General features: G+C 43.0%; 2 protein-coding genes across 3 annotated transcripts in view; both read left to right on the top strand.

The window, feature by feature from the left end:
* LOC134225412 (ATP-dependent Clp protease ATP-binding subunit clpX-like, mitochondrial) overlaps window positions 1-14,543 on the top strand; it is a 119,414-nt gene extending 104,871 nt beyond the window's left edge. For both annotated transcript variants that reach the window (XM_062705471.1, XM_062705472.1), the window contains exons 5-7: window positions 13,084-13,233; window positions 13,300-13,521; window positions 13,580-14,543. In XM_062705471.1, the coding sequence (XP_062561455.1) occupies window positions 13,084-13,233; window positions 13,300-13,521; window positions 13,580-13,795 (588 nt within the window). In that variant the 3' untranslated portion in view covers window positions 13,796-14,543. The remainder of the gene's footprint in view (window positions 1-13,083; window positions 13,234-13,299; window positions 13,522-13,579) is intronic.
* On the top strand, window positions 6,717-8,339 carry LOC134227511 (uncharacterized). Its single transcript, XM_062709057.1, has one exon. It carries the CDS (start codon window positions 6,717-6,719, stop codon window positions 8,337-8,339), a length of 1,623 nt encoding a protein of 540 aa, XP_062565041.1.
* Window positions 14,544-25,252: the final 10,709 nt, after the last annotated feature.

The following is a 25,252-nucleotide window of genomic DNA, read 5'->3' as shown; positions in this document are numbered from 1 at the left end:
GATTTATTTGATCTTTGATGTTTTAAATTTTAAACATTCGAAGTTATTGAATACATATTTTCACCAAACGTATATAAGATATATTGAGCCTGCCATTTGTGCTTTTTCGTACGTCCTTTGTCCTTTTGCAAAATAGTTGTTTCGTCTTGAAGCCATGTATGTATAAAGGTATCCTGACCCGCCGTTGTTTTTGAATGCAATACCGTGTGCGATGCTTATAGCGATCCAAAGAAAAGTTATCTGAAAAATAAAACACAAAATTAGTTAACCTTAGAATCGGGAACATTGTAAAACAAAATCTTAACTTACTTTCAATGCTTATCATCTTCTTTGAAGGTTCCCACATTTTACTTATTGTGTAAAGCTTCAGCGTTAGTACAGCTTACTAGTACTTTATCTGTTTCAAATAAATTGCTTTAAATAAAAAGACAGGTATTTTTTGAGACGCCATTCTTCAATAAAAAATTGCTAACTATTTTTTCAATCATAAAGGCATAAAAAGAACTCACATTTCTAACACAGTAGAACTATTTGAAGATGGGTACTTTCCCCCCATTCTGCATATTATAAAATCACTCACCTTTTTGACAGCTTCATATAGATTCCGAAGGTGGGTGATTTTCATACATGAAATGTGTATTCTCAATTCTCCGTGTTGGTTCCGATAACTAAATAAGGACTCAGTTTGATGTCAGATCATACGGTTCCCGAGCAAAGTTTGAGAGCAAAACGATAACTCGTTTTGATATTGTGAAATCGCCGAATATAATTACTTAATTTGATATCTTTTTGGTCGTTTAAACGGTTAAAATAACAAAATGTATAGCAGAAAAATCTGACTGTGACATCAAATCGAAAACTATTCCTGCTATCGATGAGAGCAAATCGAAAACTAAATTTGATATTGGTTCCTATAACAAAATAAGTACACAGGTTGATGTCAGATCATACAATTTAGAAATCTACAGCAAAATGAGATTAAAATATGTTATCAATCATGATGATTTATATTTGAAAACAAATTATGATTTCAATTTGATGTTGAATTCAAAATATGTTTTCTATATGCTCTCGTTATGTTTTCAGACTTTGCTCGGGTTTAGAAATCTACAGCAAAATGAGATCAAAATATGTATTCAATATTGCTGATTTATATTTGAAAACAAATTATGATTTCATATTATTTATTTATTCAGACCAAAGCCGAAGTGGCCTGTGCGGTATATCCATTCGGCTTCAGTCTTCTCCATTCGGCTCGGTTCATGGCTACACGTCGCCAACCACGCAGTGTACGGAGAGTCCGCAAGTCATCTTCCACCTGATCGATCAACTTTGCCATTGCCCTCACCTTCTTGTGCCCGTAGGATCGTTGTGGAGAACCATTTTCACCAGGTTACTGTCATTCTGGCTACGTGCCCGGCCCACCGCAGTCGTCCGATTTTCGCGGTGTGAACGATGGATGGTTCTCCCAGCAGCTCATGCAACTCGTGGTTCATTCGCCTCCTCCACGTACCGTCCGCCATCTGCACCCCTCCATGGATGGTACGCAGCACTTTCCTTTCGAAAACTCCAAGTGCGCGTTGGTCCTCCACGAACATCGTCCAGGTATCGTGTCCGTAGAGGACTACCGGTCTAATGAGCGTTTTGTAGATTGTCAGTTTGGTTCGGCGGGGAACTCTATTCGGTCGGAGCGTCGGAGTCCAAAGTACGTACGACTTCCAGCCACTATGCGTCTCCGAATTTCTTGGCTGGTATCATTTTAGGAAAGTCCGCTTAGCCTCCCTCTTCAGTCTGATGTATGCTTCCTCCATCCTCTCAAAGTTACGTGCCATAATATCTGTTGCGTCAACCGCAATAAATTGTATATTTAAACTAAGCACTACAACACCAAATTGTTAACCATATTGCACTTCACACCATACACCCCATTCCCACGCTCTCAATTATACTACCATATGACACACAATAGCCCCCAATCAATAGCACATCCAATAGACTAAGCATATCCATCACTGCATCCAACCCACTTTATACACAAAGTCAGTTGTAACCGTCTCTTCACACCGTACAGCAATACACGCGATCGCGATAGTAGAGTGAAGTGATTTTATCTCCCCGACCGAAATCCCCCAGTGCAGTGTACCGGTTAGTGACTGTTATTCGCGAACCAGTGACCTATATCCGGATTAGTCCGTTCCGCCGTTGTAGGCACAGAGCCGTCGGAGAGGATTCCGAGGCGCGGACATCTTTTTGGTCCGTTCGAAGCGGATTATCGTTCCATTCGAGTGGGAAACAAGCGCACATTGGTAGTGCAATTGTTGTCGCATGTGCGACCAGATACAGTGAAGTGGGGAAAGGTGATTGATTGCTTATTGTGGGGCAATTAATTAATTCTCCGATTTGTGATCGGTGCTGGGACTTCGGTGTGATTTGGTCGGTGGAGATTGGGATTTCCCGTCGCATTCCGGGTCGCGTGTGATTCAGATCGCCGTGTGTGTGACGAAGAGTGAACTGTATGGACTCTGGACTGGACAATTGAATAATTGAACCAGAAAGAAAGCACAGTACACAGTGGTCCAAAGAGGACATTTTGGTGGTAGAAAAGCGCTAGTGCAGTGAAACCGTTTACGGGTAGAGCGATAAAACCCAATAGTGCATTCGTTTTCTGGTTTGTCGTTAAAACTAGAACAACCGTTTCCAGGTTTGTTCGTTAGAACCTGTGCCAACACGTTTCTTGGTTTGGGCGTCAGAACCTTGTCATCTCGTTTCCAGGTTTGGGCGTCAGAACCTGTACCATCCCGTTTCCAGGTTTGGGCGTCAGAACCTGTGCTATCGTGAGTAGAGTGTGGTAGTATTGGGTCGGCGAGACTACGGTGAGTACTCCATAGTAGAGTAACTTTTTGGAATTTGGATTGGTGGAGTGGACCGGCATCGTAGTTTTTGTAATTGTTTGGGTTGTGGTGGTTTTGTTGTTCGTGGCGTTCTGAGGAAGCAAAATGGCGCTTCGAGAACGCTCGAAATTGATGAGTGTCACTGTGGACGCCATCAAAACTATAGAAACGTTCGTTAATGAGTATGATGCCGAGGTCGATCAGAGTAAGATCGACTCAAGATTACTGAGGTTGGATCAGTTATACGATCGTTTTGTAAACGTGTCCATTGAGGTGGAATTACTCATGGAGGAGAAAGCCGAAACGAAGGCGACGTTTGTCAAGAAGCGCAGTGATATGGAGGACTTGTATTACAAGCTCCGGGATTTTCTCACATTGAATAAGCAGAATAGCACGCCTTCTGCCCAAGCGTCTCACGTTTCTTCCTCTGTCGTCCGACTACCGAAGATTGATCTGCCCACATTCGATGGTGAGATGGATAATTGGATCCCATTCTACGACGCCTATCGTAGTTTGATCCACAATAATAAGGATTTGGCAGCTGTGGACAAGTTTCACTACTTGCTGGCGGCGCTCAAGGACCCAGTCAAGCGTCTGCTGGATACCACGAGCATTACCGGGGACAATTACAAGATTGCGTGGGATCTTCTGGTTAGTCGGTACGATAACAAGCGCCTGTTGATCAAAAACCACATCAACTCGCTTTTCAATGTTGAGCCCGTGAGGAAGGAATCTTCTTCTGCAATTCTATCACTTGTCGACCATTTCGAACGCCACGTAAAGATTTTAACGACATTGGGGGAGCCGACCACGCAATGGAGCTCGCTACTAGTACACATGGTGTGTAGTCGTTTGGGTCAGAGCATGTTGAGGGAGTGGGAGAGGTCGACAAGCAACGATAGGCAAGAAATTCCGAAGTATAGCGAGTTGATCACTTTCTTGAAGGATCAAGCACGGATTCTGCTTTCACTGAATAGTGGAAGCGTGATACCCTCCCCTCCCCGGGACAAGCCTCGCCTCTCTGTTGCTCACACCGCATCCGTTTCAAAGCCGTTTCCACCTAAATTCAGTTGCCTTGTGTGTCATCAACCCCACCGTATTTATGACTGCGAGGTGTTCAAACAGATGCAGCAGGAGCAGAAGCAAGACACTGTTCGCAAGAAGAAACTATGCTGGAATTGTCTGTCGTCCAACCATCTCAGTCGTGAATGTTCATCGAAACCCTGCCGGAGATGCAACGAGAAGCACCACACTCTGTTACATCCGTCCTCCCCAATGATCGTACCACCCAACCCCAAGCAAAACTACCAATTAGGAATCAACCATCCACCTCTAACACTGACGGTGAGTCATCTCGGCTTCCCATGATCACTCCGTCCACCTCATCCATCTCGTCCACCACCCATCAGCCCCACACTTCGAATGCTTTAGCTGCTGCCAGCTCGTCGAAGGCCACATACTCCACTGTCCTGCTGTCGACTGCCGTGGTGAAGGTCCACGGTCCAACGGGAAAGTCCACATTCGTTCGAACCCTGTTGGATTCCTGTTCGAGTCGAATTTCATCACCGAAAGAATCGTCCAGCTTCTTGGTCTACACCGGCAGAAGCGAGCAGCAGTTATCGCCGGAATGGGTGGATCCACAGTGAATAGTCACCAGTGCACATTTGCAACGTTCAGTTCCGTTGATTCCACCTACTCCAACAGTTTGGAATTCAGCATTCTTCCGAAGATTACGAACGATCTTCCGGGAAGGACACTCGATGTTTCGAAATGGAACATCCCATCCACAATAGCTCTCGCCGATCCTGATTTTGCCACACCGCACAGGATCGATATGGTCATCGGTGCACAGCTTTTCTTCAGTCTACTCCGAGAAGGTCAGCTGCCAGTTGGAATTGGTTCTCCATCAAGTCATCCAGTTCTACAGTGTACCGTGCTTGGCTGGGTAGTAAGTGGTTCTGTATCTACCACTGTTGAAGCCCGATGTGCCAAATCAGTTGCGCTATTGTGCACTACGGAAGATCTCGACAAACAGTTAACTCGATTCTGGGAAATCGAGAGCTGCCCTGGCAATCGTGGACTGTCCAAGGAGGAGTCAACCTGTGAGCGATATTTCACAGAAACCACTACCCATGATGAATCAGGTCGTTTCATTGTGCGCCTACCTAGAAAGGAAGGCATCTTGAGTCAACTTGGTGACTCCAAAGCTAGCGCTCTTCGTCGATACCATTGGATGCAACGTCGGTTAGTCAAAAATCCCGATCTGAAAGGACAGTATGTCAGCTTCATGGCGGAGTATATCGATCTTGGCCATATGGTTCCCGTAGATCCGTTACAAGACACCACTCATCCCCACTCATTCTATCTTCCTCACCACGCTGTTTTCAAGCCAAGTAGCACCACCACAAAGTGCAGAGTGGTTTTCGATGGGTCCAGCAAGTCTTCTACGGGAATCTCGCTCAATGATTGTCTCATGGTCGGACCAACTGTTCAGGACACACTGTATTCCATCGTCGTCAGATTCCGAACGAATGAGATAGCTCTCGTTGCCGATATCACCAAAATGTACCGGCAGATCTGGGTGCATCCAGACGATCGACATCTTCAACGGATATTCTGGCAAAGCGAATCAGATTCCGTCGCTCGCTCCTACGAGCTCACTACTGTGACGTACGGCACATCCAGTGCGCCGTATTTAGCAACACGATGTCTACAACAACTCTCCTATGACCACTCGGTGATGATGGAGACATCCCGTCGAAGATTGGAAAGGATTTCTATGTGGACGATTTCCTCAGCGGTTCCGATACAGTGGAAGGTGCAGTACAGTTATATTCCGGTGTGCAGAACATTCTTGGGTCCGCAGGTTTCGAACTGAGAAAGTGGTCCTCCAACTCTAGTGCAGTGCTGTCCCAAATTCCGGAAGATTTGCAAGACAACCGGTCGATAGTAGAAGTCGACGACGTTCGAGGTTCGGTTAGCACACTCGGACTATTGTGGCATCCTGAGTCGGATACATTCCGGTTCAAAGTTCCCGAGTTCTCCATGAACCTTCCACTCAGCAAGCGGATCGTCGTCTCCGAAATGTCCAAGTTATTCGACCCATTGGGCATTCTCGGTCCAGTGGTAATCCGGGCGAAAGTGTTCGTCCAACAACTCTGGAAAGCAAACTTGGACTGGGACGAACCGCTTCCCAACGCACTGAACGTCGAGTGGGAAAACTATAGACTTGGTCTAGAAGCTCTCGAACACCTCTCCATCCCTCGCTTGGTAAAAGCAGCAGGTGCAGGAGAAAATATACAACTGCATGGATTTTGCGATGCTTCTCAGCATGCCTACGGAGCGTGCATCTACATACGAAGTACCGGCATGAATGGTATCATCGCGTGCCGTCTCCTAACAGCCAAATCCCGCGTAGCTCCAATCCAAACTCTGTCAATTCCCCGCTTGGAACTATGTTCTGCTGTACTTCTGTCCCAGCTGTACCAAAACGTGGTGTGTAGCCTCAACATTACACCTGAGGCCTACTTTTGGTCAGATTCTTCCATCACTCTACACTGGTTGAACAATCCTCCTACAAACTACAATACGTTCGTGGCTAATCGTGTCGCGGAAGTTCAACGAATGACTGAAGGAGGAATCTGGAACCATGTCGCCGGTTTGGAGAATCCGGCAGATATCATCTCGCGAGGCATTGATCCGTGCGAGCTCATCAACGTCGCCCTATGGTGGAAAGGCCCACCTTGGCTATCGTCTGACCCTTCGGAATGGCCAAGCCTGTTCACAATTCCAGAATCTAATGAATTCCAATCAGAAGTTCTAGAGATGAAAGCAGCTACAATTGCAGCTATCTCACGGTCAGTCGAGGCACCCGATCACACTCTGTTCAATCGATACTCGTCACTGACGAGGCTTATCCGCATCGCTGCTTATTGTCGCCGTTTTGTGCGGCATTGTCGTGCCAAGTTAACTAGAATAGATCTGCAAGTTACACCGTTCCTTACCGCCGAGGAACTGCATCAGGCGCTCATCGGCCTCGTGAAGGTCGTTCAAGATGAGTGCTTTAGCCACGAAATCGCTATTGTTCGGGCTGGAACTGAAGCAGATCTAAGAAAATCACCACTCAAAACTCTCCATCCGTTCATCCATGATGAATTACTCCTTGTCGGTGGCCGGCTAAACCACTCCTCGTACTCGTTTACACGTAAGCATCCGATACTCCTGCCTGAAGTGCACCCACTAACGTCACTGCTCATCGATTCGGTACACAAGCAACTCCTACACGCTGGTCCTCGCGCGATGATCGCACACATTCGTGAGCAATTCTGGCCTCTACACCTTCGTAACTTGGTACGGAGACATGTCAACACTTGCTTGCGTTGTTATTGCGTCCGACCGCAGTCGGAATGTCAGCTGATGGGCCAACTCCCGAAAGTTCGAGTAACACCAGCAAGAGCCTTCCTCAACACCGGTGTCGATTATTGCGGCCCTGTTTGGCTCAAGTCTCCAGTAAGAAGAGCTGCGCCGATTCGAACCTACGTCTCCGTCTTCGTATGCATGGTCACTAAAGCCGTGCATCTTGAACTTGTCAGCGATCTCAGCACCGATGCTTCCATTGCTGCATTGAAACGGTTTGTTGCTCGCCGTGGTAAACCAATCGCATTGTTTTGCGACAACGCCACCAACTTCAAAGGTGCAGACAAGCAACTACGAGAGCTCTGTTCGCAGCTCAACCACCAGCAAGTGGCATCGTTCTGTGCTGAATCCGCCATCCAGTTCAATTTCATTCCTGCAAACGCACCAACGTTCGGCGGCCTTTGGGAGGCCGCAGTCAAATCCATGAAGCACCACTTCCGGAGAGTCGTGGGTCTAGAAGCACTGCCAAGCGAAGCCATGCACACTGTTCTCTGCCAAATCGAAAGCTGCCTCAATTCGCGGCCGCTCACTGCAGTCTCGGAGGATCCAAGCGACATGGACTTTCTCACTCCGGGACACTTTCTTGTTGGGTCGGCTCTGCAATCGATCCCCGAGCCCGGCCTGTCTCAAATCCCAAAGAATCGGCTATCGCTCTGGCAGGAAATCCAACGGAGAACCCAGGCGTTCTGGAAATCGTGGTCTACGGACTATCTCCACCAGCTTCAGCAACGGTCGAAGTATTTCTTCCGACAGCCGAACGTTCTAGTCGGTAAGCTGGTACTCCTGAAGGACGACAATCTTCCCCCGCTCAGGTGGAGCGTGGGCCGCATTGCAGCTGTACATCCCGGCGCGGACGGAATAGTCCGTGTAATTGATGTCAGGCTTGCATCCGGTGCTGTACTAGACCGACCAATTGTGAAGGTGTGCCTCCTCCCAATCGATGATGACTCTCGTTCCGCCTCCATTACTGGCGAAATATCTGGCCCCCAGGCCAGCAACACTGATCCTGCTATCATCAACCATAGATCTTAAGTATATGAATTTTGTTAGAATTAAGCACACTTTTCGAATTATAATGAACTTCTTTCATTGGTGGCCGGTATGTTGCGTCAACCGCAATAAATTGTATATTTAAACTAAGCACTACAACACCAAATTGTTAACCATATTGCACTTCACACCATACACCCCATTCCCACGCTCTCAATTATACTACCATATGACACACAATAGCCCCCAATCAATAGCACATCCAATAGACTAAGCATATCCATCACTGCATCCAACCCACTTTATACACAAAGTCAGTTGTAACCGTCTCTTCACACCGTACAGCAATACACGCGATCGCGATAGTAGAGTGAAGTGATTTTATCTCCCCGACCGAAATCCCCCAGTGCAGTGTACCGGTTAGTGACTGTTATTCGCGAACCAGTGACCTATATCCGGATTAGTCCGTTCCGCCGTTGTAGGCACAGAGCCGTCGGAGAGGATTCCGAGGCGCGGACAATATCTATGTCGTCGATGAAGCCAAATAGCTGGACGGACTTATTGAAAATTGTACCACTCGTGTTAACACCTGCCCTTCGTATTACTCCTTCCAAAGCGATGTTGAATAGCAGACACGAAAGACCATCACCTTGCCGTAACCCTTTGTGCGTTTCGAAGGGTCTCGAGAATGCCCCTGAAACCCATCGTCGCTTTGATCAACCGTGTCAGTTTATCCGGAAATCCGTATTCGTGCATTAGCTGCCATAGCTGTTCCCGATCGATTGTATCATATGCGGCTTTAAGGTCGATGAATAGATTATGTGTGGAAACGTTGTATTCGCAGCATTTCTGCAGTACTTGGCGAATGGCGAACACCTGTGGTGGAGCGTTCGCCCATAAAACCCACCTTGTACTGCTCCACGAACTCCCTTGCAATTAGTGTTAGTCGACGGCATATAATTTGGGAGAATACTTTGTAGGCGGCGTTGAACAATGTGATTGCGCGGTAGTTTCTACAATATAGCTTATCGCCCTTTTTGTAAATGGGACACACGACACCTTCCATCCACTCCTACGGCAAAACTTCCTCCTCCCAAATCTTGGTAATGACCTAGCGCTCTAGCCAGTGCCCTAACACCGTTTTTTAATAGCTCTCCTGGTAGTTGGTCAACTCCAGGGGATTTGTTGTTCTTCAGTCGGCCACTCTCCTCCTGGATTTCCTGGAGATCCGGAGCCGGTATAATTATGTCCTGCGTGCGTTCTCCCAGGTCCATCGGCCATCTTCGTCTACCACATCGCCATTCAAGTGTTCTTCGTAGTGCTGCTGCCACCTTTGGATCACCTCACGCTCATTCGTAAGAAGGTTCCCGTTTATGTCCTTACACGTATCAGGCTTTGGCACGTGGCCTTTCGTGAGTTATTAGCGCGGTACAGTTGCCCCGTCTCTTCACGGTCTCGATCTTCCTGCTGACGCTTTTTCCTCCGGAAAATCGAGTTTTGTCTGTTCCGCGCCCGTTTATATCGTGCCTCGTTCGCCCTCGTGCGGTGTTGCAGCAATCGCGCCCATGCTGCATTCTTCTCTTCCACTAACTGCTCACATTCGCCGTCATACCAGTCGTTTCTCTGATCCGGAGGCACCGTGCCTAGTGCAGCGGTTGCGGTGCTTCCAATGTCGGATCGAATATCTCTCCAGCCATCTTCAAGAGACGCTGCGCCTAGCTGCTCTTCCGTTGGGAGTGCCACTTCCAGCTGCGGCGCGTATCCTTGGGCTAGTCTACCGTCTTGACTTCGACGCGTGTTGTACACCGTCGAGAGTTTTGAGCGCAGGTATACTGCAACGAGGTAGTGGGCGAATTCAAAATTCGCACTGCGGTAAGTGCGGACGTTCGTGACGTACTGTCGATTAGAACGTTGTCGATTTGGTTTTCCGTTTCTTGGTTAGGTGATCTCCATTTGGCCTTGTGGATATTTTTGCGGGGAAAGAAGGTGCTTCGGACTACCATTCCGCGGGAGGCTGCGAAGTTTATGCATCGTTGGTCGTTATCATTCGATACGGTGTGCAGACTATCCAGTCCGATGACCGGTCCATACATTTCCTCCCTTCCTACCTGAGCGTTCATGTCGCCGATGACCATTTTGACGTCCCGCAGTGGGCATCCATCGTATGTCTGCTCCAGATGTGCCTAGAACGCTTCTTTATCGTCGTCGGGTCTCCCTTCGTGTGGGCAGTGCACGTTGATGATGCTATAGTTGAAGAAACGGCCTTTTATCTTCAGCTTGCACATCCTTGCGTTGATTGGCTGCCACCCAATCACGCGTTGGCGCATCTTTCCCAGCACTATGAAGTCGGTTCCCAACTCGTTGGTGGTGCCACAGCTTTGGTAGAAGGTAGCCGCTCGATGCCCGCTTTTCCACACTTTCTGTCCTGTCCAGCATATCTCCTGCAGCGCCACGACATCGAAATTGCGGAGATGTAGATCATCCTGTCTAAACCGGCGAAACCAAGCGACTTGCAGTTCCTTGTTCCAAGCTTCCAATCGTGATCCTTTATTCGTCGCCTAGGTCTTTGCCGATTACATATATCGAGTCGCATTATCTCTTATATTGTTCGTAATCAGTGATGGGAAATGTCAAAAAAATGTCATGGGGTTGCTATTACTAATTTGCTAATAACTTTTTTCAAAAATCTTCTACAACTCGGATTTTTTTATTAACATGTAATGCTTAAAGAATCCTACAACTTTGCCCAACAGGTCATTGTTCTAAATATACAGTGTGAGGCATGATAACGAATTTAAAAAAATGTCATGGAATGTCATGACATCAATGTCATTTGACACTAATTCGGCTCTCACGCCGCCAATTTCAGTTTTAGAGCAATGACCTATTAGAAAAAGTTTTAGTCCTTCCCCTCGGATATGTTACCTTGCCGCGGTGGGTCTTACGCCATTAGCACTGAGATGGCATCCAAAGACATATCCTGTCGTGGTGGTATCACATGTTGACTATTTTTGTTTGGTGCCGCGTTACATATCTGGCATTGACGCACTAATTTACGGCATTTGCATGTAATCCAACGGACATCGTGTCTTGGAGCCTTGAATGGTAGTGCAGTCAGGCAGAGGCCTTTTCATCAGTGATAATGATGTGAGTTCTCTTCTTTTCGGCAATACTTTTCTGATGCGTTCCCTGTGACGCTGAGTCGTAGCCACGCTTACATTTAGCTAGCTAGGCATTTATTGAAAAACAAAGTATTCAAGATATTCGTAGGGAATCGACTGCTGGATTCACTAGTAGAAGTTTTTTCAAAACTAGGAACGTGGTGTCAGTTTTATTTTGTTATGCCTCACTTCGAAGAGCAATAATAAAAAATACCACACATTATGATGATGGTATATGAACAATCTTATAACGGCTTCATTCTCGATAATTTTTACAAACAGATAGGCAATAGGCGTGATGAAGCTTTAGCTTGCCATCGAAAAGTGAATCCTATACCTGACCTTGATTAGAACTTAATAGATAATCACCGTAATTAATCAACGATAAAGCTACTTGTTAGAACAGTTTAAAGCTATAGGCAACCTTGACAAAAAATATAATGGAACAAACTAAGTTCTTTAGCAGTTTCCACTTTTATATTATACAACTTACATTGAGTTTGTAGTGTCGACACAGCTTAAAAACATTGACGAAACAATGACTTAGGTAAACAAAGTGATTTGACGAACGCATAACCTACACTCAGAGCAAACAAAGTCAATTAATTTTCATTCTGCATAAATAAAAGTTAAAAAATAGTTAGTGTTCTATTATATTCGCAATATTTTTTTTATATTTTCAATGTGGTCACAAAAAGCTAACACATTAAATAACTTATAATTGTACTATATGACTAAGTGGCCTTCAAACCACATCAGATGCTTCTAAGGCAAAAAAGAAGACATTGTATTTTAAACATTGCTTTTAATAACTAGAAAAACGTTGTACTAGAAATCTTGAAATTATCATTTTAGCCTTTAATCATTGACTAGTTTGCATTCAATTACATTTTGCATTAGTGTCGAGACGATTCCAAATCTGAACCACACTTCAACCCATCCTTATCCTACCCCATGGCGTTCAAGTGGTCTGCACGGACTCTTTTGCCATTACCCTCTCTATTATCGGCTTTGGAATGACTTGCGCTCTCATTGCCCCACCAAACGCTGCAAAATGAAAATGAAAAATGACCTATTAGAAAAAGTTTTAGTATCCTTTGAGTGCTTTATGTTTATATAAAACATACGATTGTAAATTACTTGTGAAAAAAGTTATTAACAAATTAGTCCCATGACATCGATATGACATTTCCCGTATCGTAATTACTGGTTTTCCAGGCGGCTTATTGGGCCTGCGCAAACCTCATGTCTCGTCGGAGGGCCGTCGTGTCAGGTCTGTTGGGCTTGTGCGCTTTGGGGAATTAAACAGGGCCCACTGTCAAACCCAACCACATGCTAGGCAAACCCCACAACTCGCAGATGGCCTGGGGAGGGATCGTCAAGCCCTTGGACATAGTCCATGCTGCCCTTAGATTTCAATTTGATGTCAAAATCAAAATATGTTTTCTATATGCTCTCATTGTGTTTTCAGATTTTGTTCGGGTTCTGCATCTTTTTGCTCCCTGATATTTTTTGAATATTGAACATTGAATAATTTATGTCTAAACAATAAATCTCTATCTAAAATGCCTTTGCACTACACTTAATTCATTTTGTTAAACATATCGCTATTGCTCCTCTTACAGTATTTGGGTTTTGGCATGCCAGCCAGCTCATCCGAAGGACGCCGTGCAGCTCAAGCTTCGGCCGCACCAATGGACAACGACCAAGTCGAACGTGATGCCAATCTGAGAAAAGTTCAAGCGAAGGATTTGGTGGAATTCGGAATGATTCCTGTAAGTTTCAGCATTTAAAAATTTGCACATAAATGTTTATTTTCTCTAATGATCATCGTTCGACAGGAATTTGTTGGTCGTTTCCCGGTGCTCGTGCCGTTCCACAGCCTGGATGTGGAAATGTTGGTGCGCATCCTGACAGAACCTCGCAACGCCCTGGTGCCGCAGTACAAAGCGCTTCTCGGTATGGATCAAGTTGAGCTTACCTTTGCTGAGGAGGCCTTGAAGCAGATCGCACAGCTGGCAATGGAAAGACAAACCGGAGCTCGTGGTCTGAGGGCCATTATGGTAAGGATTGTCCTTTTCTTTCATATTTTTCATAAGTTGTAACATTTCGGTTTTATAGGAAACGCTCCTGCTCGAACCGATGTTCGAAGTGCCCGGATCAGATGTGAAAACCGTTCACATTACGGAGGACTGCGTGCGAGGTCAAACCGAACCGGTCTACGTTCGCCGAAATCAGTCCAACTCAGCCAGCAGTGGACCAGATGCGCCTAACAGTAACAATACGTCCCAGGCTTCGGACGAGGAAGAGAACACCAAACTTCGCGTCAAGCAGTAAGAGGGCCGCCATCTGTGATAGACCACGACTACACGTTCCGGTAGGAAACTTTTAATTTCTATAAATACAAACATTACGTGATGGTCGTTGATGTTGTTACAATCATTGCGATATGTGCGATCGTGGGATAAGAAAAAATTAAAAAAATGTAGTGCAAAATGTGTAAATAGATTAAAGAACTTAATTCAAACCTGTGCAGGTTTGAAAGTTAGTAAAAAAAATATAAAAAGATAGCGACTTTAACAATGAATTTTCAGCGTTGCATGGACGATTGCAAAATAAAAAGCGAAATCATTAACGGCAAACCGTTACTAAGTGGTGTTAGGTTCCTTTTTTGAGAGAGTAAGAGTGCGGAACGGAATTTTATCCTTTTCTCTATCATCTGTGTTCTTGGCGAACAACGAATTGTGATGTTTATTTGGTTATACCAATGTTCCTTTGATTGGTTTTAATGTATCTAACCCGTTCAAACCCCGATCGCTGAGGACTTTTGCCACATTTGGAATTATAAACCCCCTACCTACTTTTTGCTTGCTTAGTTCGTAGATCAGTAAAATAAATGAATGAATGGACTTCTAGTGGGAGCCAGCGTGTATATAATTTAACTCTGATAAGTGGTAGTTTATATGAAGTTTTATTGCATTAACGACAAAGAGAATGAAACGGAAAAAAATATACATAGGCTAGTGGTAGATAAATCAATTCTCTCGTGAAAAGTGAATATATTCGAATTGTTTCGAAATACAAATTTATATTTTTCTTGTAGAAATTTGAGAACATCCTACACTTACTTACTTGATACTTGGGCTACAGCTCTTATCTACGCCGAATGGAGTATCCTTATCCACTGGACTCGATCCTGGGCCAATCGCTTCCAGTCGCTTTGAACGTTGAGCGCCCGCAGGTACTCTTCAACTGCAAAAAGCCATCGTGTACGCAGCCATATTATCCTCCGGCATACAAACAACGTGTCCAGCCCACCGTAGTCTGCCGTGTTGTATAAGCTTAACAATATTCAGCCCTTTATACACCTGGTACAACTAGTGATTCATGCGACGCCGCCAGATATAGTTTTCCTGTTTACCGCCGATTATTAACCTCAGAACCTTACGCTCAAACACTCCGAAAGCTCTCCGATCAGCCTCCATGTTTCATGACCGTATAAAGCCACCGGAAGTATCATCAGAGTAGTATACAGCGCGAATTTTGTCTTCGTTTGCCGACCACCAGTCTTAAGCTGGTTACGAAGTCCGTAATAAGCCCTATTTGCAGCTACAATACGCCTTTTCACCTTGCGGGTAACATCATTATCGCACGTCACTTCCACCACTTCATAATTCTCACCATCCAGCACCATTTCACTACCACCATCACTAATGAACCCACATTGATTGCCAGCTTCGTACCTCGTTTTGCTGGTATTGATTGTGCAAACCTCACTGTCTCCCTCTTAAAAGGTACAAAAGCCTGTTCCACGGCACGCCGATCAATTCAGATAATATCGATATCGTCCGCAAATCCCAGGAGCATATGCGATTTTGTGATAATGGTACCGCTTCTTTGCACACCAGCTCTCCTAATCGCTCCCTCGAGCGCTATATTGAACAGTAGATTCGAGAGTGCATCACCCTGCTTTAATCCATCTAAGGTAACAAATGACGTCGATATTTCATCCGCAACCCTTACACTTGATTTCGATCCGTCCAACGTTATACGAAAAATCATGTTCAAGCATAATTTGCCATGGTGTCAGGCCATTTGGCCGAAGGTCATTAGGCCGAATGGCCATTAGGCCGAACGGTCATTAGGCCGAATTTGCAAAAATAAGCAAAAAGAGAAAAATGAGAAGTTCTTTCTTCACCTTATCACTTCTTTCGTCCCCCTTTTTGTATCTACCTTCTTCCTTCTTGCTTCTTCCTTCTTCTTTTTGCTTCTTACTTCTTTCTTCTTCCTTCTTCCCTGTCCATGGATGATGGGGTCAACGTTGATAAGTCAAGTGTCTGCATATTGTTAAAATTGTGAAATAATTTGTTCTTTTATAGTACACATTGCTAATAATACAGTACTCAACACATTATCGTTAGACGAAAACGAGATGAATTTACTTGCATCCGAGTATGGTTACACTATTAAGCAGTACTGAAGTACGTACTTTAAACCCGGTAACATTTCAAATTAACAGAAACGCGTCGAGTATTTTTTGCCAATATATAGAAAATAATTAAACACTTGATATATCATACCTCCTTGCAAATACTTAGAGAAGGTGTCGCATGATCTAACAACATTTTCTTGAGTATATGCTGCGGAGGTTCCGGCGGGGTCTAGTACCAGTCTTAACTAACAAAATACTAACACAAAAGACTGGGAAGCAAACGATCATCCATTGCACCAATTGTAGTTCATAGTTCAGTATACAGTAAGTAGTGAAAGTAGATACTGTAGATTTACTAATTTTTCATTATATATGGTGATTGTATCCGTTATTTCTTCTCAGTAATCTTTGTTATTTTACTCTTACTTTCACTGCATGGATCAACGTATAAACAAACCTGTTTCGCTCTTCATTTTTCGGGTTAGGAAAAAATAATACATACTCCAATGTAAAGAAAGATTGAAGGACATAGGAGACGTGACTAAGTGTATTCTGAAAGACAAATAAAATTAGTTGACTACCTTATAACACAGTAAATGACCGATAGGGAATGAACTCATGATCAGCGCTAGACGGTAAAACAAGAGATGATTTCATCCACTATCCTTTTATCTACATGACTAATAGTTTGACCACCTAAGGTCGTGAGGAGGATCAATCAATGTCTTTTTAAGCCCATCATCAAATGGAAGCTCACGAAATGGTTTGAAATTTTTACTGACTGAATCTAGTTCCGAGACAATGATGATGCTATGCAAAGCCGTCATAAGTCCACAAAGATAGTATCAGGCGTTTTCTTGGAACATGGTTCTTCAAAATATGTAGTTGTGAAAATAGCAGGCTCAAATTTTTTAAGATTGTTTGGTGAACGGTTCTGAACTGTGGCCCATTTTGGCTTTTCGATTCAGTTTCGACTGCTTTGACTAGATAATTTTCAAAACTTTGGACGATTATTGATATTCATCAAATTGTAATACGATATTTTAGTTTCAAAATACGTTTTCATGAAAGGTGTTTATTTGAAATATAGTCAGCAATTCAAATTTAACGAGATGTATCGCAATTCCTGTACCATATACACATCAACATAATTGTATTAACACTGACTCGCGATTGAAAATTAAGATTTTGAACAAACTTTTAAAGCTTCTTTTGTTTGATGGGGACATTACTTAAACGCTATTGATGAGAAAACTACTTCGAAACAATACCACTCACACTAAATACTCCGAACAATATTGAAAGAGACTTTTTATAAGAACTGTTTAGATCAGGCCTTAACAGCAGACTGTAACGACGAATAGACTGATCATTTAAGAGTAAGGATTTGTAAGGGTTACCTTGCTGGACAACTAAAATTTGTAATATCAGACAACTTTAACTGGAAGAATACAGATATCAACACGACATACTAACAAACACATTTGTTTAACCGCCTAAATACAAGGGAAGCTCTTTGTGATTTATAATTGGAATCAAAGTTAATACATATAATCAAATATTATAACCAACATCTCTCCACAGCTTTAATATTCATCATAAAAATATCCCCAACCTGCCCATACTCCTAAGGCAGTGATATACTAGCAGTATATCCCGCAAAACTTAAAACCCCCATGGGTAAAGATGTTGTGAAGCCTTATCCTTTAGTCCCTAGTGTATCATGGACGATATGAATTTCAAATTCACATCGGTGACTTGGCCCCCGGCCCCCTTATACATCAATAAAATAAAAAATAAAATAAAATAAAATACTTCTTTCTTCTTCCTTCTTTCTTCTTCCTTCTTCCTTCTTTCTTCTTCCTTCTTCATTCTTTCTTCTGCCTTCTTCCTTCTGTCTTCTTCCTTCTTCCTTCTTCCTTCTGCCTCCTGCCTTCTTCATTCTTCTTCCTTCTTCCTTTTCCTCCTTCCTTCTTCCTTCTTCCTTCTTCATTCTTTCTTCTTCATTCTTTCTTCTTCCTTCTTCTTCCTTCTTCCTTCTTCATTCTTTCTTCTTCCTTCTTCTTCCTTCTTCCTTCTTCCTTCTTCATTCTTCCTTCTTCTTTCTTCCTTCTTCCTTCTTCCTTCTTCTTCCTTCTTCCTTCTTCCTTCTTCCTTCTTCCTTCTTCATTCTTCCTTCTTCCCTCTTCCTTCTTTCTTCTTCCTTCTTCCTTCTTCCGTTTCCTTCTTTCTTCTTCCTTTTTCCTTCTTCCTTCTTTCTTCTTCCTTCTTCCTCCTTCCTCCTTCCTTCTTCCTTTTTTCTTCTTCCTTCTTCCTTCTTCCTTCTTCTCTCTTTCTTCTTCCTTTTTCCTTCTTCCTTCTTCCTTCTTATTCTTCTTTCTTCCATTTTACTTCTTCATTCTTCCTTATTCCTTCTTCTTTCTTCCTTCATCCTTCTTTTTTCTTTTTACTTCTTCCTTCTTTTTTCTTCCTTCTTTCTTCTTCCTTTTTCTTCTTCCTCTTTCTTCCTTCTTCCTTTTTCTTTCTTCTTCCTTCTTTCTTTCTTCTTCTTTCTTCTTTCTTCTTTCTTCTTGCTTCTTTCTGCCTTCTTCCTTTTCCCTTCTTCCTTCTTCCTTCTTTCTTCCTTCTTCCTCCTTCCTTTTTCCTCCTTCCTTTTTCCTTCTTCCTTTTTATTTCTTCCTTCTTCTTTCTTCCTTCTTCCTTCTTTCTTCTTTCTTCTTCTTCTGATTTCTTCCATCTTTCTCCCGTCTTCCTTCTTTCTTCTGTCTTCTGTCTTCTTCCTTCTTCCTTCTGCCTTCTTCGTTCTACCTTCTCTCTTCTTCCTTCTTCCTTCTTCCTTCTTCCTTATTCCTTATTCCTTATTCTTTCTTCCTTCTTCCTTATTTCTTCTTCCTTTTCTTCTTCCTTCTTCCTTCTTTTTTCTTACTTCTTACTTCTTCCTTCTTACTTCTTCCTTATTCCTTCTTACTTCTTCCTCCTTTTTCCTTTTTTCTTCTTCCTTCTTCCATCTCCCTCCTTTTTCTTTTTTTTTCCTCTTCCGTTCTACTTCTTCCTCACTTCGCACTAGTCACTTATCACTCCCCAGTACTCATTCGGCCTAATGGCCATTCGGCCTAATGACCGTTCGGCCTAATGACCATTCGGCCTAAAGGCCTTCGGCCTAATGACCCAGCATCATTTGCCATAATTCATTTCGTTTCACTGAATCGTACGACGCCTTGAAATCAATAAACAGATGATGTGTCTGAAAATTGTACTCCCGGAATTTATCAAGGATTTGTCTCAGGGTAAACATTTGATCCGTCGTTGATCGGCCCTCACAAAAACCTGCCTGGTTTTCGCCGACAAAGGACTCCTCAAGCGGTCTCAATCTGTTGAACAGAATACAGGACATAATTTTGTACGCCGAATTAAGGAGGGTTATTCCTCGGTAATTGGCGCACTCCAGTCTATGTCCTTTCTTAAAGAGAGGGCAGATGAGGCCGTCTAACCAGCTAGCAGGCAATTCCTCGGCTTCCCACATTTTCGACATACCTTATTCCTTATTCCTTATTCTTTCTTCCTTATTCTTTCTTCCTTCTTCCTTATTTCTTCTTCCTTTTCTATAATATGGTGCAGAACTTCATAAAGCTGCTCACTGCCATGTTTGAGAAGTTCAGCCGGGAGCTGGTTCTTCCCCGCAGCCTTATTGTTTTTCAGCTCTTTAACAGCTTTTTTAACCTCATCTAGTGTAGGCGACTAAACAGGTTGTCCATCGCCGCTAATATTTATTCTGTTCACCGATGCACCGTCACTTCCTTTATTCTACAAAGTCTCGAAGTATTGCTTCCACCTGGCAGCCACTTCGGTTTTATCTGTAAGCAAATTCTCTTGTTGGTCGTTGCACATGACGGGAGATGGCGCTGTCTTTCTCCGCACGCCATTGACAGACTCGTAAAACCTCCGCATATCGTCACGCTCCATTTTTTCCTGCGCCTCACTAATAACTTGTTCTTCGTACTATTTTTTCTTCCTGCGGTGGGTTCGTTTTTCGGCTGCTCTTGCTTCCTTGTACCGATCTCTATTCGATCGGGTACCCGACACCAACATCCGGCTTCTGGCAACGTTCTTCTCGTCTGTCACTCTTTGACACTCCACATCGAACCAACCCGTCCTGGGTCGCCTCTGTGCAGTGCCTATCACTTCTCGTGCTGTTGTGCTCACCGCTCCATGGATCGACTCCCATAGATCATTGATGTTGTCGCTAACGTTGATTTCACTTATCCGTTCGTCGAGCTTCTGGCGGTACTCAGCCGATACTCCTCCGATTGTCGCTGGATATTGTAACGCATCGTTCGCTGTGGTCTTTCGTTCGATACAGTTGACAACCGTGATCGAATTTTACTGACAACGAGGTAGTGATCAGAGTCAATGTTCGGACATCTGAATGTCCGCACATCGATAACATCCGAGAAATGGCGCCCATCCACCAGAACATGGTCTATCTGGTTGCAAGTTTCACCATTTGGGTGTCTCCAGGTGAGCTTTCCGATGTTCTTTCGTGCAAAGTAAGTGCTATACTGATGGCCATCCCTCTGGCAGCAGCGAAATTTACTAGCCGTAGGCCGTTGTCATTGGTAGCGGAGTGAAGGCTCTCCCTAGCGATTATGGGACGGAAAAAGTCCTCTCTACCGACCTGGGCGTTACCCAACTAACAATTTTGGTGCTAAAAGCTTCAACTTCTAGCCTTTGGCTGTATAATATTTGAATAAAAGCAGCCAATGCTGAATAAAAGAAAAGCTTCCGCAAATAATCCCTTAAACTTCAACTCGACTATTAACCAAATATCTATCAGCTAGTCAGTTTGTGCCGAATATATTTCATCTTTTATCGTTTATGCAGCTTTCATATAGTCATATAACAGCTCTGTCTGAATTAGCAACAAAGCTTATCGGTTAAGAGCTCATGTATGTAATTAAGTTGCTTGTTAGCAACTTCCTATATTACGGTGAGTAGCATTCACAATGAAAATGTTTTCGCTGTTGTTATAGCACTAACAATATAGCGTAATGGCGCTATAAATGAACCAACGAAGCTTTTAGGCAACTTCTGTATCTTTGAAGATTACACAACGTTTAAGTAAACCTTATACTGCTTCTTTTAATAGCTTATCAGTATGGAACGTCAAAACCGCAATGTTTACATTTGATTTTTGTTGCCGGAGCTGTGTATGAGCTATTGATTTCTGTAACGCAGCTTCAAAGGTATTCACCTGCTTTTATAGCAACTGACAAAGCGCTGTCATTAATGCTAGAAGATAGTGTAAGAAAACAAGCCATTTAGAAGCGATATTGCTGTTGACGGCTACTGTTAAACGATTAGCAGAAGAGTACCATCTATACAGATCGAGAAAATGTTGCCTAAAAACAATTTCAGCGATTGATGGTGCATAAAAGTTAGCCCACAGAACATGCTGACAGATGTTTGAATAATGGTTGAAATAATGCTGAAAGCATAATTTTTAAGCTTATGTGCTGAAAGCAGCATGTAGGCCTCTTTCTAACGTTTATACAGCATGAATCTGAAAATTGCGTTAGTAAAACAACCTATAGGGTATGCGAAGAAGCACATTCATAATTTTCTTTGTTATTTACATATGTCAAAGTGACGGTGATGACAGAGCAGCGGCCATTGAATCAGGAGATCAGGAGTTCGAATCTAGGTAGCAACAAAATTGATATTTGAGTTTTCACAAAAAAAACATTAAATAAACTCCGAAATTTACTCTCCTCTCAAATAATATTTAATCAAAATGAATTCAGTGGCTGTATTAAATTTATTTACCAGATTTAAAAAATCTGAATAAGCGCCATTGGAGCGAATTATATTACTAAATGGTTTAATAAAGATTGAGAAAAAATTGTGTAACATGCTGTAAAGTAGTTGTGCAGGCACGCCAAAAACAGCTGAATAGATTCGCCAGATTTGCTGGTAAAAGCATTGAATAGAAGTTCTTGATCATATGTATAGCACACATATTCAGCTTGAAGCCGTATAGACGAGTTGAAATAACATTTACATTGACATTAAATGTTAGTTGGGTAGCGTCTCCGATAACAATTTTCAAGTCATGCTTTGGGCACTCTCCATAGGCTTTATCAAGACATTCATAAAACGTGTCCTTCACGTCGTCGGATTTATCGTTTGTCGGTGCGTAAACGTTGATTAGGCTGTAATTGAAGAATTTGCCCCGTATCCTCAACACACAGATTCGTTCGCTAATGGATTTCCACCGCATCACTCGCTTCATCTGCTTGCCCATCACTACGAAACCAACTCCATGCTCTGCTTTTTCACCGCCGCTGTGATAGATGTTATACTTGAATGCAGTGTTGGTCGTGGGGTTCACGGCTCGGAATTCACGTTCTCCGGATCTGGGCCATTGGACTTCTTGAATAGCGGCCACGTTCACTCCAACCTTCTGCAGTTCGCGAGCCAGAAGGCTCACTCGTCCAGGTTCATTTGGGGTCCTGACATTCCAGGTACCGAGTTTCCAATCATAGTCCTTATTTCGTTGCCGGGTCGGTTGCCAAAAATAACGTTCTCTTTTTCTTCTATCTTCATTTTTCGTTCGTGGTATTCGAGAGGCTTCAGTAAGCTACCTTACCGGGGTCGCGTTACCTACATCGCGCTGGTGGGGCTACCACCTTAGGTATAGCTGACGCGATACAGCATTTCGTAAATCAGCCGCTGGGTACCAGGCAGACGCTGTTTGAGCCGCACCTCCTGGTGAACAGACGCTCGAGGCGTACCTTCTCACTCTAGCTGATGTCAGAAGGACAACAGTGCCCAGGCTGCACTACCAGCTAAGTACACAACCCTTAGCTGGCGGTCTTTTGTCATCGGACGACCCGTGGAAGCGTGAGATAGGGACTTGTGGGGACCAGAGCTCTGTTGGGCGCTCCTTCCTCGATGTCAACCCACCATTTTTTACAATAATATGATTTACAAAATAAAACTTTTGATTAGGTTCCAAACACCAAACACGATCAAGCAACAAAACGATCAGCGTTGGAAAGATTGGAGTTTCCTCAATCAGCTTCACGAAAAACATTTCACGCATCCTTACGCAATCGTGACTTGTTTTTATTTCAATATAGTGAAGTTTGCTACAAAAGATATATTTTTCTAAATATTTAATTTAAGTATTTATCATTTTGTGCGATAAAGCTCACAAAAATGGATAGCTTATAAAGAACAATTACACACCGATCCATAAAAAGCATAAGCATTTTTTGGATGTAAAATGTTGTTAAGAAATAAAGTGGTTAATTTGCACTTGGTATTTTTGATCTGCTCCAGTGATTGTAATATCAATGCATTATCCAGAGACTACATTATCCGATGACAAATTTATATAGTCGAAGTAAACAAACAAAATACATCTTTTCGGAAAATTTAGTAAGTAATGATCAAAGAATGAAGATTAACATAGAGTCATACTCATTGGCGGAGTCAGAGGTGGGCACCACTCGTCGCAAGCACGCTGCAGTTCTCAAAGGCAGCGTTCTTGTGCCAAGTGGTGCTCTATCAAATAACAATAACTAACGCCCCCATTGGTCATATATAACTGTTACATCAATACAAAGAGCACAAAAACGAAACAGAATACGCTTAGTTGCTTTTTGTATGCATTTAAGGACGACAAATTATTGACATAGTTTTGGCCACGCTTTTACACTACGTACTCCTATGTGCGCCGGGTAGATACCTTCTTGTGATATGTTACTTAATATGAGGTACCATGGCCACATTGCTAGCTCCTGACTGATCCAACGAATACCATCCTCAACTCCGTGATACTTATGAGAGTGTCACAGTCACGGGCCTCTTGCTTCCATGCTTTCTCTCCTTATGATGAGTAATCCTCATGCTTTTGTTGTTTTTGCCTGTTGATTCCTGATAGCATTCTAGATAAGGATTTCAAAAATTAAACTCTAGTTTTTCATCTACGAATTATATCGTTACAATGCTAATGCAACTTGTAGCTTTATACCCGGTATAAAACATCATACAAAAGTCACTATTTGGTCACTTTTTCTAAAATGGAAAGTCACAATTTGGTCACTTTTTCGTCATCGTTGATCACTAAAGTCACTATTTTGAACGGCCTTCATCGCTACCAGCCCTGAGTTGAGCGTTTAGTGAATGGACATAAGCCTAGACATCACGCGAAACCACCCTCGCCCAGAAAATTTCGGAACTATAGAAAATAGCCACCGTTCAAGTTCGTTTGTGTCTAATTTCTTTGCCAACTTTGAAGAGTACTCTGACGGACTAATGGGAAAAACTCGTTGTTCGAGATTTGTCTATCATAAACTTCACCTTCCTGTGCGCCCACCTTTGCTAGCGAGTCCGCCTTCTCATTGCCATAGATCAGGGGGTGGGAGGGTACTAAAAATCAAACAAAGCCACAACATTTTTATTCAAGTTTTTTGTTGTTAATATCAATATTTTTGTTGTTGGAATTCAAAACTATAGAGAAAACCATCTTATCAATGCATTAATTGAACGTGTTTTGAAAACCAACTGGAAAAAATATTCGAATTTTCGACACGCAACACGTGTTTCGACACGCAACACAACTTGTGCAAAAGATGTACCTACTCGATAGGTTAGAAGTCTTTTACTCTCGTATGTTAAAATGGTTCATGGTTTCATGTTTTACTCATCCAACGCATTGATTTGAATTGCCATGTATGATTGCGAAGTGAATTTGATTAATTCCATGCTACATCATTGAAATATTTACGTTTTTTTTCACTTGCCCCATTTACCCACTTACCCCACTGTACATCAAATAATTTCAAGAAACGATCCACAAGGTGCTTAAATGATATCAATCCTCGCTTGGACGAGATTCTTTTCTTGGAAGTGCGAGTAGCAGTTTTCTGCTCAGAGATATTCCTTGACTGATGTTCCTTTGTACACTCAACCCTCTTTTTACGTCACTTATTGGGAGGACGTAAACCGAATGTGACGTAAAAAGAATTTTTGCTAAAATTTCTAGTATTTCACTTAATTTATTGATCGTTGGATACTTTTAAATCCATTCACTTGCGTCTTACATGAGGTATTGTAAGATCTCTCCAAATCCAGGCTTATGAGATGTTACAAGATCTCCAAATTGTCCTGGAGTTTGAATCAAATGGTCTGCCGAATCAATCAAAGCATTCATGATGTCCCATGCCGTGATATCAACTCAATTATGTCCTACAAGGATTTGTTTTTCACTTGTGTCTCAAAACAAGAAATATGAGATGTTGTAAGATCTCCAAATTGTCCTGGAATTTGAATCAAATGGTCTACCGAATCTACTGACA

The sequence above is a fragment of the Armigeres subalbatus genome, chromosome 3 (assembly GCF_024139115.2).
Source record: "Armigeres subalbatus isolate Guangzhou_Male chromosome 3, GZ_Asu_2, whole genome shotgun sequence".
Classification (NCBI taxonomy): domain Eukaryota; kingdom Metazoa; phylum Arthropoda; class Insecta; order Diptera; family Culicidae; genus Armigeres; species Armigeres subalbatus.
The sequence above is the reverse complement of the archived record's forward strand: the minus strand, read 5'-3'. Positions and strand labels throughout refer to the sequence as shown.

What these genes read in the sequence shown, in the direction of transcription:
- LOC134227511 (XM_062709057.1), top strand. Translation starts at nt 6,717, where the DNA reads ATGAAAGCAGCTACAATTGCAGCTATCTCACGGTCAGTCGAGGCACCC.